The sequence below is a fragment of the Eleginops maclovinus genome, chromosome 7 (genome assembly GCF_036324505.1).
Source record: "Eleginops maclovinus isolate JMC-PN-2008 ecotype Puerto Natales chromosome 7, JC_Emac_rtc_rv5, whole genome shotgun sequence".
NCBI classification, from domain to species: Eukaryota; Metazoa; Chordata; class Actinopteri; order Perciformes; family Eleginopidae; genus Eleginops; species Eleginops maclovinus.
Genome location: NC_086355.1, coordinates 19,807,628 through 19,819,767, shown reverse-complemented (window position 1 = coordinate 19,819,767; position 12,140 = coordinate 19,807,628). Strand labels below are relative to the sequence as shown.

The 12,140-nt window shown below is 40.2% G+C and overlaps 1 protein-coding gene across 1 annotated transcript; it reads left to right on the top strand.

Moving 5' to 3' along the window:
- The first annotated feature begins 394 nt into the window (after positions 1-394).
- Positions 395-9,699, top strand: LOC134867455 (lactase/phlorizin hydrolase-like). Its single transcript, XM_063888018.1, has 17 exons — positions 395-971; positions 1,585-1,649; positions 1,800-1,883; positions 1,970-2,063; positions 2,382-2,460; positions 2,639-3,320; positions 3,411-4,059; positions 4,268-5,821; positions 5,922-6,190; positions 6,306-6,596; positions 6,743-6,941; positions 7,199-7,389; positions 7,495-7,601; positions 7,899-8,030; positions 8,194-8,417; positions 8,523-8,759; positions 8,896-9,699. Exons 1-17 carry the CDS (start codon positions 395-397, stop codon positions 9,132-9,134), a joined length of 5,673 nt encoding a protein of 1,890 aa, XP_063744088.1. The 3' UTR covers positions 9,135-9,699.
- Positions 9,700-12,140: the final 2,441 nt, after the last annotated feature.

Here is a 12,140-nt window from a genome sequence, read left to right as displayed (position 1 = left end):
AATTAAAATTCAGAACACAACAACATATATATTTTTTTACATTGTGTAAATGCTAAGTTAACTAAAACACGGTATTTAGATAAATGACAACTAAACACAAAGGTCACATACTATAAGCAGTTTCTTTATTAACTTTTAATATCACAAGCTGTAAACCAACAACTGCCATTATCCTGACGGATGTTTTCGTCCCTGACCTATACACACATTTTTTATTCCTTTAATCATAAATGTCTTCTAACCCCTGTTTGACCCTCTCAAGAGTCATTCAAGGCTGTGACCACTCTTACCAAACATGCCATAAAGCATCACACCAGTTATGACGGATTGAAAACAGCTCTGCTATAAAGGTTCGCCATCCAATAGTTAATTCAGTTTCCCTTACTCTGACAACATGTCGATACTGGAGAGACTTCTCTATCTGGGTTTGATCACTGGTTGCGTGTGCCAGAAACAGGATGACCAGGTCATGTTTCTTGCAGGTCCTATGACCAAGGAACAAGTAAAAGGGTCCGTTTTGGACGCATTCGACTGCAGTTATCCCATACCTCTTGGCGCTCAACAGCACTTTGAGTCCCTCCAGAGCAGAGGGTTGACCCACTTCAAAGTGCCGCTGTCATGGGTTCAACTTCTTCCTACGGGCTTCCCCGGAAACCCGCAGCAGGCCGTGGTGTCCTGCTACCACACCCTGATGAAACAGCTTCTGGATGTGGGCCTTCAGCCTCTGGTGGTCCTGCATGGATCCACAGTGCCAGACTCTCTGAGATCGAGGTATGGAGGCTGGGAGAGCCCGGAGCTGGGGGACATGTTTAGGCAGTATGCAGAGTTTGTGTTTGGAGAATTTGGAGACCTATCAGAGTCCTGGGTGACACTGAGCAGCTTGGAGGAGCTGATGGATGCTGAGCTGCAAAACGCTCTTGATGCACACAATAGTATCTACCGCCATTATCACCAACTGTTTCCAGGGCGAGGTAGGACATCTATATTTAATGCATGCTGAAGAACTGAAGACTGATGATTACTTGATTAAAAGTGCTGCTGTATGGAATGGGGAGATATGAAAGTGTGTGTACATATTTAGAAAAAGGTTGAAATGGTTAGTCAGTATGCATGTATATTTTGACCTTGTGTACCCTCCTAAAATGCCCCCATTAAGTAGCCTGAAATCAAAAAAAGCAAGATTACATAAGTATATAGAAGTGGCAAAAGTTTTATAGCTAGTTAAGTAGGTAGATAGACATTTTTGGGTTTTATAGTGGGATGTTGAGAACAGGGCATTGCCATTTAAAAACAATAACACTAATTACAGTGATGCTGCTCAGTATTCTGCATGCCCTGTAATCACCAGGAGCAAAGTAGAGTTACTTAAGCTTCATCATATAATGGAACTGTGCTTTCTTATCATCTGTTTTCAAGTTGTCCAGATTTATTTGAATGACACTAATTATGGCAGTGCTTCATGAGATAATGGTTTCCATATCAGTGTGTACCAAGGGTCGTGATAAGAGAATGTGTTTTTTTTGGTCTACAGACGAGTAAATGTGAAGCTCTTTAACCGTATTGCATACATGCTATGTATTTCAGATGGAGGAATATCAGTTGGGATAAAGGCCAGTAAAGTCCCAATCATCAGTGACACTCAACTCCTGGTGAGATGATATGGAGACACACAAAACAAGCACATTAATTAAGTAAATGCAAAGACAAGATAGAGCTTTTGGACAAACATGTTATTTAATGTGTGCCAGGGTAATATGCCTTTAACATCTAGCTTCACTCTATGTATGTCTCTATTTCAGAAATATACAGATTTTCTTTCCATTAAAATTCAATATGACTGCACTGCTGGACAAAACCTGGCTGAGGAACTGAAAAGTGATTTGGTATGTACATTATTCAGCTGTAAACATAACACATTTTCAGGCCATGATTTAGTTTACTTCAATTAGATTTAAATGTTTCCTTGCAGGGAAAGTGTGGAGACAAACCCATTTTGTTTTATGAGGTGGACCTCATGGACTGTTCTTCATATCAGTTCCCCTCAGATACCAACATGTTAAAAGGTAATCAGACAGTAACCAATCAAGTCCCCCAAAAAATAAAAATAATTCAATGGTTAAATTTGTATTACATTTGGAAGACCACATTATGACTTGTTTAGGACTTTAGACTCAAACTTTTAGGACTTTGGACTTTACATGGACATGCAAATACTTGACACAAAATAACCACTGGGTCTAACCTCTATCTGTCATTTATTTATTTAATATCAGAGATAGACTATATGAAAACTGACATTACTGTTTCAAGAATACTAATATAATTTAATATCAATGACGATAATGTACTTGCATCATGTGATACATTCTTATACTTTACAGCGCTGAGCAATGGAGGTCAAAATGTTCTTGGATTTGACATGGTAGATACGTTACGTCCAGCTTACCGCACCCCAACACGGTATTACATTGCGAATGTCAAAGATTTAATCTGCTATATATCAACCACAATTTAGAATAAGTAATCTAACTTGGTTCCACCTGTTTATCCCAGTCTATTATAAAGCATACTTGTTGGATTTTTGCTTTAATATATTCATCTGATTTTATTTTCATCATGTTGTTCCTCTTATCTACAGTCATCAAAGTGACAGAAGTCATCTTCAAACATTGTCCTGTTCCATGACCTACTGCAAAACCTGGAGTGATTTTGTCACCATGACTTCTACTGAGCGAGATACTTTCTTGAACGAGTCCTTTCCTGTTGACTTCCAATGGGCCACCTCCAGTGAGTCTTTCAAGGTTGAGGGAGGCTGGGCTGAAGATGGGAAGGGAGAGACGATTTGGGACCATTTTGGTCATGAGGGCCTAGCCTTTGCAAATCAGACCGCTGATCTGGCTTGTGACAGTTTCCACAAAGTGGATTTTGATGTCTACCTCCTGCGAGGTCTTAATGTTAACACCTACCAGTTTTCCATCTCTTGGGCACGCATTTTTCCCTCGGGCCACCAGGGCATTCATTCTGAGAAAGGTGCTCTCTACTATGACAAGCTGATCAATGCACTCATTGATTCTGGCATAAAACCTGTTGTCACGCTTTACCACTGGGATCTGCCCCAGGCACTCCAGGACTACGGTGGATGGACCAACGCTTCCATTGTTGAAGCCTTCAAGGTCTACACAGACTTCTGCTTCTCCAGGTTTGGAGACAGAGTCAAGACCTGGAACACTTTCAGTAGCCCCTGGGTGGTGAGCCATGCTGGGTATGGCACTGGTGAGCATGCCCCTGGAGTAAAAGACTACGTGGTGGCCTCCTACCAGGTGAGGGCAATATTTATATTATATTGTAGATACATTTTGACACAGAGCAAACCTCAATTTATTACCTCATACTTTTTTATATCTTTGCAGGCGACTCACAACATGATCAAATCCCATGCTGAGGCCTGGCATGTCTACAATGAGAAGTACAGGAAGACACAAGGAGGCACAGTGGGCATTGCATTGAACTCTGACTGGGCTGAACCTGTGGACCCCTCCAGACCAGAAGACATTGCAGCAGCAGATCGCTACCTGCAGTTCATGCTGGGCTGGTTTGCACATCCCATATTTGTTGATGGAGATTACCCTGCAACACTCAAGACTCAGATTGAACAAAAAAGAAAAGAGTGTCCTCTCTCTGAACCTGCAATACTCCCGGTTTTCACAGCTGAAGAGAGGAAGAGGATACATGGAACAGCTGACTTCTTTGGATTAAACCATTATACCTCCCGGTTAGTCAACAACAGTCTTGGTGGCTGCACCCCTGGTCCTCAAGGGGTTGGCAACTTCCTGGCACATGTAGATCCATCATGGTCCTCAACAGCTTCTGACTGGATATATTCTGCACCTTGGGGTCTCAGAAGGCTGCTAAACTATATTTCCACAGAGTATGTGAGTGTCACCAAAGTGCCAATCCACATTACTGGGAATGGTATGCCTACTGAGTACAGTGGGGACAGTCTCAATGATATCAGTAGAATAGACTACATGAAGAGTTACATCAATGAGGCCCTTAAAGGTATGTTGGTTAAACTAGTTTACTAGTTTATTGTACTTTTTAATTTAATGTGCCTATATTTATAAATGGGCATTCGCACCAAACATCAGTAATATGCACTTAGTCATCCGTTGCACACTTGATAATGTTATTGTTGCACAATTTCAAAATGTGTCATACAAATTGGTTTAAGTAGCTGAATTTTGTAATTTTGTTAATCTCTCCACAGCTATACATTTGGATGGGGTAAATGTGCAGCGGTTTACTGTCCAGTCACTCATGGATGGCTTTGAAGGTCCAGAAGGCTACAGTGAACGTTTTGGGATGCACCATGTCAACTTTGACCTGCCTGACAGGCCCAGGACTCCAAAGCAGTCGGCCTACTTTTACTCTTCAGTTATTGAAAACAATGGGTTTGCTGCAAAAAAAAAGATTTCTTATGCAGCAGACCTGAAAAACACAGACTCAAAACAAATTTCTTCAATCCCACCTTCCACTGTTCCATCCCAAGCCAGTGTTGTCTGGGAGAAATTCTCTCACCAGTCCAATTTTCAGAGAAAGCTCTACCACTACGGCACTTTCCCACAAGGCTTCAGTTGGGGAGTATCATCTTCGGCCTACCAGATTGAAGGTGGCTGGAATGCTGATGGGAAGGGGCCCAGTGTCTGGGATACATTCGCCCAAAAACCTGGCAGTATTCTTGATAATGCCAATGGAAATGTTGCCTGTGACAGCTACCACAGACTTGAAGAAGACTTCTACATGCTGCGAGCTCTGAAGGTGAAGTCGTACAGATTCTCTTTGTCCTGGTCCAGGATCTTTCCTGACGGTCACCGTGCATCTCTGAACCAGAAAGGTGTTGACTACTACAATAGACTCATTGACGGCCTCTTAGCATATAACATCACTCCCATGGTGACACTCTACCACTGGGACCTTCCTGAAGCCTTGCAAACACTTGGTGGCTGGGAAAATGTAGAGATGATTAACGTTTTTAATGACTTTTGTGACTTCTGCTTTGCCACATTTGGCAACAGAGTGAAATTTTGGATGACCTTCAACCAGCCTCATACAATTGCATGGTCAGGATATGGACTTGGACAGGTCCCACCCAATGTTAAAAATCCAGGAATTGCACCATACAGAGTTGCACACAACCTTATAAAAGCCCACGCTAAGGCCTACCACACATATGATGATACATATCGTAAATCCCAAGGTGGTCTTATATCCATTGCCCTTAATGCTGATTGGTTTGAACCTAAAGATGTTAATGTTCCTCGTGAAGTGGTGGCTGCTGACCGCGCTCTGCAGTTCCAACTGGGTTGGTTTGCACACCCCATTTTCAAGAATGGTGACTATCCTGATGCCATGAAATGGCAAGTTGGAAACAAAAGTGAGCTCCAACGTCTTATAGAGACAAGACTTCCTTCATTTACTGAAGAAGAAAAGATGTTCATCAAGGGAACTGCTGACATGTTCTGTGTTAATCATTACACCACAAAAATAGTAAGCCATGTTACTGCACAGCTTAAACCTCAATCATACGAATATGACCAGGACTTGTCAGAAGCAGAAGAAAGTGATTCACCAACTACTGCCATCGGAAATCAGAGAGCTGTCGCATGGGGCTTGAGAAGACTCCTAAACTGGATCAAAGAGGAGTATGGAGATCCGGAGATTTTTATTACAGAGAATGGAGTTGCTACACACTTTATGATCACTGTTGATGACATCGACAGAGTATTTTACTACAAAACTTACGTTGATGAGGCTTTAAAGGGTATGTGTGCACATCATTATTGAAGTTTAAAAAATGCTTTACACATTGAAATTGTTTCATTGCTAAAATATGTTACCTCTATTATCATATACTTTCACAGCTAATAATCTCGATGGTGTGAAGGTAAAAGGATACATAGCAACAGCTCTCATGGATTCTTTTGAGTGGCTCAATGGGTACAAAGTAGGATTTGGGCTGCACCATGTGGACTTCACTAACCCAATCCAACCCAGGACACCAAAACGCTCTGCTCACTATTATTATCAAGTCATAAAGGACAATGGCTTTCCATTACCAGATGACGAGAAGCTACTGTATGGAGAGTTTCCAAAGTCCTTTAAGTGGAGTACTGCCAGTGCCTCTTACCAAGTAAGTCACATTACACATTCATTATTCTATAATGGCAGTGCCCTTGAGTGGCATGAAGAAAAAAGGTAGCTTTAACTATGGCTGGTTCTGTAATATAACTTTTCTTTCATTTCAGATTGAAGGAAGCTGGAGGTCCGATGGAAAAGGACTGAGTATCTGGGACAAGTTTGCCCATACTCCATTGAAAGTGTCAAACAGTGACAATGGCGACATTGCTTGCGATAGTTACAACAAGATTGACAAGGATGTGGAGGTGCTAAAGACGTTGAAGGTGACCCACTATCGCTTCTCTGTATCCTGGCCCAGAGTGCTCCCAGATGGCACCACAAACCACGTCAATGAAGCTGGAGTGAACTATTACCATAGATTACTGGATGCCTTGGAAGCTGCTAATATTCAGCCCCAGGTAGGCAGTGCTGTTGTTTATAACCATCAATCTATTCCATCATGTAGTGCTGCATTTGAAAACTTTGGACTTCAATGGCTTTTACTGGAAGTTTAAAAAAACGTGTATAGTAGTGTTCGTCAAATTTCCTCACCTCTGTTTCCCAGTTGACCCTGTACCACTGGGACCTACCCGAAGCTCTACAGAAAGTGGGGGGCTGGGAGAATGAAACCATTGTCGAGAGGTTCAGAGGTTATGCCGATCTTTTATTCAGTCGATTTGGGCAAAAGGTGAAGTTCTGGATCACTCTAAATGAACCCTACATTGTAGCCAACCTTGGCTACGGATATGGTACTTTTGCTCCAGGTAATCAAACAACTTTCTGTTGACACGCTGCCAATATTCAGAGTGAGACCATATGTTTTAAGGTTTTGAGGTTGATGATATTGTTCTCCTACTTGTCCCTTACCTTTTTGTGTTTCGAAATGTTATTTTAAATTTCAGTTAACACTGATTCACTTTGTAAGGGTTTCTCAATTTCACTTATGACTAACCCTAAACCTTTAACTTGTCCTGTATGATGACAAATAACAGCAACCTAAATAATGCCTCCAATATTTCAGGCATTTACAATAGGCAGTATATTGCTGCTCACAACCTTATTAAGGCCCACGCTGAGGCCTGGCATCTGTACAATGACAAGTACCGTGCAACACAGAGAGGCCTCATCTCGATTACCATCAACTCTGATTGGACAGAGCCAAGAAACCCATATAAGCAGGAGGATGTAGATGCAACCAACCGCTACCTGCAGGTAGACAATGACATTCTGACATCATACCTTATTCAGTTGTTTTCCTTCACCTTATTCAACTCAATCATCATACAATGTATCATTCCTGATATATGATCTTTACAGTTCTTCCTTGGATGGTTTGCCCATCCAATCTTCAGAGGTGACTATCCTGAGATAATGAAAACAGTCATTCGTGAAAGAAGCCTTGCTGTAGGTCTCCCTGAATCACGGTAATTAAACAATTGGTTATACCATAATAAGCACATATCTACATTTGGTTTGGTATTCAAAACAGGTATGCCTTAGAAAGATGGTTGCTATAGAAATGGTGATGAGGGCTAAATAAATAAATGCATTCTGTCATATTCTACTTCAAATTCCAACCATAGCTTTGCTTATTGTTTCGTTATCTTAAAATAATTTGCTTGTAAAAGTTTGAACTTTATGTAGCAATGAGTATTAAGGATAAAGGGGATTCTATGGGTTGGGATTGGGTATTATAAAAAATAATGTTCTTTCTAATAAAGGCTTCCTGAGTTTACACCTGAGGAAATCAAGAGGATCAATGGGACCCATGATTACTTTGGCCTCAACCACTACTGCTCAGTTCTTTCATACCCAGTTGATTTAGGAAATCAGCAGGATTATGAAGGTGACAGGTATGTCGGAATACAAACATTTGACACCTAGATATACTGTAGTTGCTTCCTGTGCACCTCATAGCAGAGTGAAGAATGGTGATACAAGAGGGAAAAATGCCAAACTTTGATCAACTTAAAATGGCTGCCCTAATACTGAGATAATGTCCTTTCCAATCTCCAGGGGCACTGGAGCCACCCATGACCGCACCTGGATTGAATCTGGCTCCTTCTGGCTCAAAATTACTCCATTTGGATTTAGGAAACTCCTCAAATTTATCAAGGATGAGTATGGGAACCCACCTATCTATGTCACAGAAAATGGGGTCTCAGAGCGAGGAGAAGTGGACTTGAATGACGTCCACAGGAAGTATTATTATGAAAACTACATCAATCAGGCACTTAAAGGTAACACAGCCAACAAAAACACAAGTATTGTGTGGATTCATGGGAATACGATTGCTTTTTGTTGTAAACATGCATGTTAACAGTACCCTTTACTGTATCTTTCAGCCACTGTTCTGGACGGAGTTGATCTAAGAGGATATACAGCCTGGTCATTAATGGACAACCTTGAGTGGGCCGCTGGCTACTCAGAGCGATTTGGACTTTTCTTTGTGAATCGCTCCGACCCCACCCTTCCTCGAATCCCTAAAAACTCAGCTTCTCGCTACACCTCTATCATCACCTGCAATGGCTTCCCAGATCCAGCTCTCGGGCCTCATGAGTGTTTGAACCCTGAACCTGAAGGTAACGTTTTGCTTAGTACAAAAAAATATATAAAATCCATCACTGTAGAATAGAAGAGGGATACTTCTGGTCAAATTGCGAAATGTATGGTCCTTGTGTATAAGTCACTCAAACCCTTGTCCCTGTCTTTTAACAGTAACAAGTACCTCCGCAGTGACCATGCCCCACACAACTGCCCCTATGCTGCCCGTGTCCATGGTGGATTTCTTGGGTCTCGAGCTTTCAACTCACAATGCAGAAGTTGCAATCTATGTCCTCTTTGCATTTCTTCTTGTAAGTGTGATTGGTGTAGTCTTTGTTGTACATCGGCTATGGAAAACCAAAAGTAACTTAAAGAAAGCAGCGGTGGAATCTGTTAACATGGAAAGAATGTGAGGATAATTTTGGAGGAAGAGAAATCCTATTACCTTCAAAATATAAAAGATTTTGGTAGCTTTTCTGGGTCCAGATCATGCACACTGGCATTGCTGATTCATGAATTAATGCCCATCAATTTTGCGATATTTTTTTAATTAGAATCTCACAGCAATGTTGCAAAACTGTTCTTCACAATTGACCTGTGTTTGAACCACAGCTTTACGACAGCTTACTTAAGGAAATTAAAAAAAAGGAAATAAAAAAAATGAAACCCAACGTGTATTTAGTTTTTTGCAAAATAAAAATATTAAACTTGTTATCAAGAATCATGAAGTTAATGGCAAACATATTAAACTTATTTATTTATATGTGAATATTTGGGACTTTAGGTAGGGAAAAAAACATTTTAAAGGCTATGAACTCTAATATAATAGGTAATAACAATCATTTCTACACTCTTTCTTTTTGCTTTACTGTAACATTCAGTGAACATTAAATAGTCGCATAATTTGGTTTGTCTATTTAGTGTTATTATCATTGCTGCTTTAGTGTTTCCAGTATTCATTAATACAAATAAAGCATATTGGTGAGTTCTACAAATGCTTGTGTCACTGTCATTGAACGACCTCTAGGTGGCGCCATGCACTCATATTTAGAGCAAATACTTGACATGATGCTGCTGTGGCTACGATTGTTTCAAATGTCTTAAATATAATATTTAATAGATTGAAGCCCATCATTTCTCTATTTCATAGCTTGCACATGCGTCTTTACTACTAAACAACTGGGCAGACAGTTGCTCCAATGAGCTGCATTAAAGTGCCTTGCTCGATGGCACCCCAAAGAGAGTGTTATACAAGTGAGACAGGTCAAAAGGAGAGTCTCTGTTTAAATATAAAAAAGAAACCTAGTCTTATATACAGTATCTGTACAATATGTGCTCATTTGTATGGTCAGGTTTAAAATTATTGATTGACTTTGCTGATCTGTAAATGTCTAAGGTTTTAGAGAGGGAATTCTCTATATCTCTTTATATTGCACTATAAAAAGATAAACAAGTCAACAGAAAGAAAATGTCACCATGTTTTTTGGAATAAAAAAGATTTAAAAAAATTAGGCTATGAACAATAACAACCCCCTTTGCACAGACCTTAACGTACAGAGAGGGAGATTTCTTACTCATACGCTTTGAAGAGGAACTCCTTCTGGAGGGAACTTTGGGATTTTAGCCTTTGCAGACCATTTACATGCACACAAACCTATATAACACTACAAGAAAGGAACAAATCCCAAACGCATTATAGTGTCCCTTTAAATAATCATAAATGCACATTATGTATGTTTCCTTATCACTGGTCTGAAGAAGGTTTTACTGAAGCAATACTAAATTCCCAAAATAGAACAGTGCTTCAAACCAATATTCTTGCCTGTATTGACTGGTAGGATCTATTTTTCTTTTCATTACCCTGAACATGAGACAGTAGTACCCTATATTTTCTGGGGATTTGAACCCTCAACCCTCAGAACACAATGACCTCTGGCTATAAAACCATGACAGCCTGAAGGAGTTGGTAGGACATGCTCCTGCATGTTTCTCTCACTCAATAACATGATCCGCACAAACAGCTCTTCCCTGAAAACAGGCTCACAGGGCATCAGCTCTGCACTCCTGCTAGGATACCTGCGTCTGGTCTCCAGGGCGACCCGTCCTCCACACAGGATGGAGGCATTAATGCGCGGTGGGGGTCTGTTCCGCATGCTCTCCCCTGCTCGCGCCTCAACAGCTTCGATCAACAAGGGCTCTGCACAATATCTGAAAACCCCCGGAGTCTGTCGGGATAGAGTTTGAGTCAGACTGGAGGAAACAACATGTTCGCTCATAGTTTAATACATTTTGTTTTAGGTCTACTTGCTGAACATAAAGGTTTCATGACTTGCACATATGTGATTTACAGGTCAGACACAGTTAGGAAGTGTAACTTTTATTAAAAAGTGAAATTATGGAATACAATGTCTCACGATCTGTCTTGTTATGAAAAATGTTCACCCCGTGTAGGGTCTGGTTACTTCCTGTCTGTGTTTTCCCTCCTGGTGGATTACCTGACTATGTCCACCTGGTGCCTTTATGTTTTGCCCTCTCTCCCAAGCTGTTTCTTGTCCTTGTGATTAGTCCTGAATGTATTTAAGTTCTGGTTTTCTGATAGTTGTTGTTGCAGAGTTTTCTTACTTTTGTTTTGCCTTGCCCTGCTTTGCCTATTAACCTGCAATTAAAGGTAGGCTATTTTTTTGTTCTATCCATGTACGACCTGCATTTGGGTCCAACCTGCTCTGCCTCTAATCTGGACAGTATGTGCAGTAAATAAAATATGACTGTATGATTGAGTATACAATTCAATTATAAAAAAACAGCTGCAAGTGCAGCATTACCTAACAACCTTCATGTGCGAGTGTTTAATACATGATCATTTAAACAGCTAATTATAATTTACTTTCATCATTGAAAGTCAACCACTGATGATAACTTAAACATAATAATTTCAGAGTGAAGACGTAAGAAGCTTGATTGTTTAACCTAAAACAACTTCAGTTAATGGGCCCAAAAATAGCATTTTGTATGTTCAAGAAAAATGCCATAAAATGTATGATGATTAGTAGAAAGACTCGACATATTTTTTCGACAACTTTTTCAAAAAAATATTTTAAAATTACATCAACAATCTCAATTTTATCAATAGTCAGAGTCCAGGAAAAACACGCTAACATGGTCATTTAAAATCTTCCATGTTATATATTGAGTAGTTTCTGAGCCATTTTCTTATAAAACTACTTTCAGTCTTTGTGCACATGGGACACGTGTATTTTTTCCTAAAAAGTATTGAAAAATTCAGAGAAACAAACACAAGGAGTTACATGTCCTAGAGACTAAATATATTATGATGATAAAAAAAACAGTTTGACTGATTTTGAAAATGTCTTTAGATTTGTTCTTAGGCAAGCCCAGAGAGCACCAATCCATCAAAGGAA

Coding starts and splice junctions, on each gene's coding strand:
- LOC134867455 (XM_063888018.1), top strand. CDS start 395: ATGTCGATACTGGAGAGACTTCTCTATCTGGGTTTGATCACTGGTTGC. Junction 8,418..8,522: donor CATCAATCAGGCACTTAAAG/GTAACACAGCCA, acceptor TGTATCTTTCAG/CCACTGTTCTGGACGGAGTT. Junction 8,760..8,895: donor TTTGAACCCTGAACCTGAAG/GTAACGTTTTGC, acceptor GTCTTTTAACAG/TAACAAGTACCTCCGCAGTG.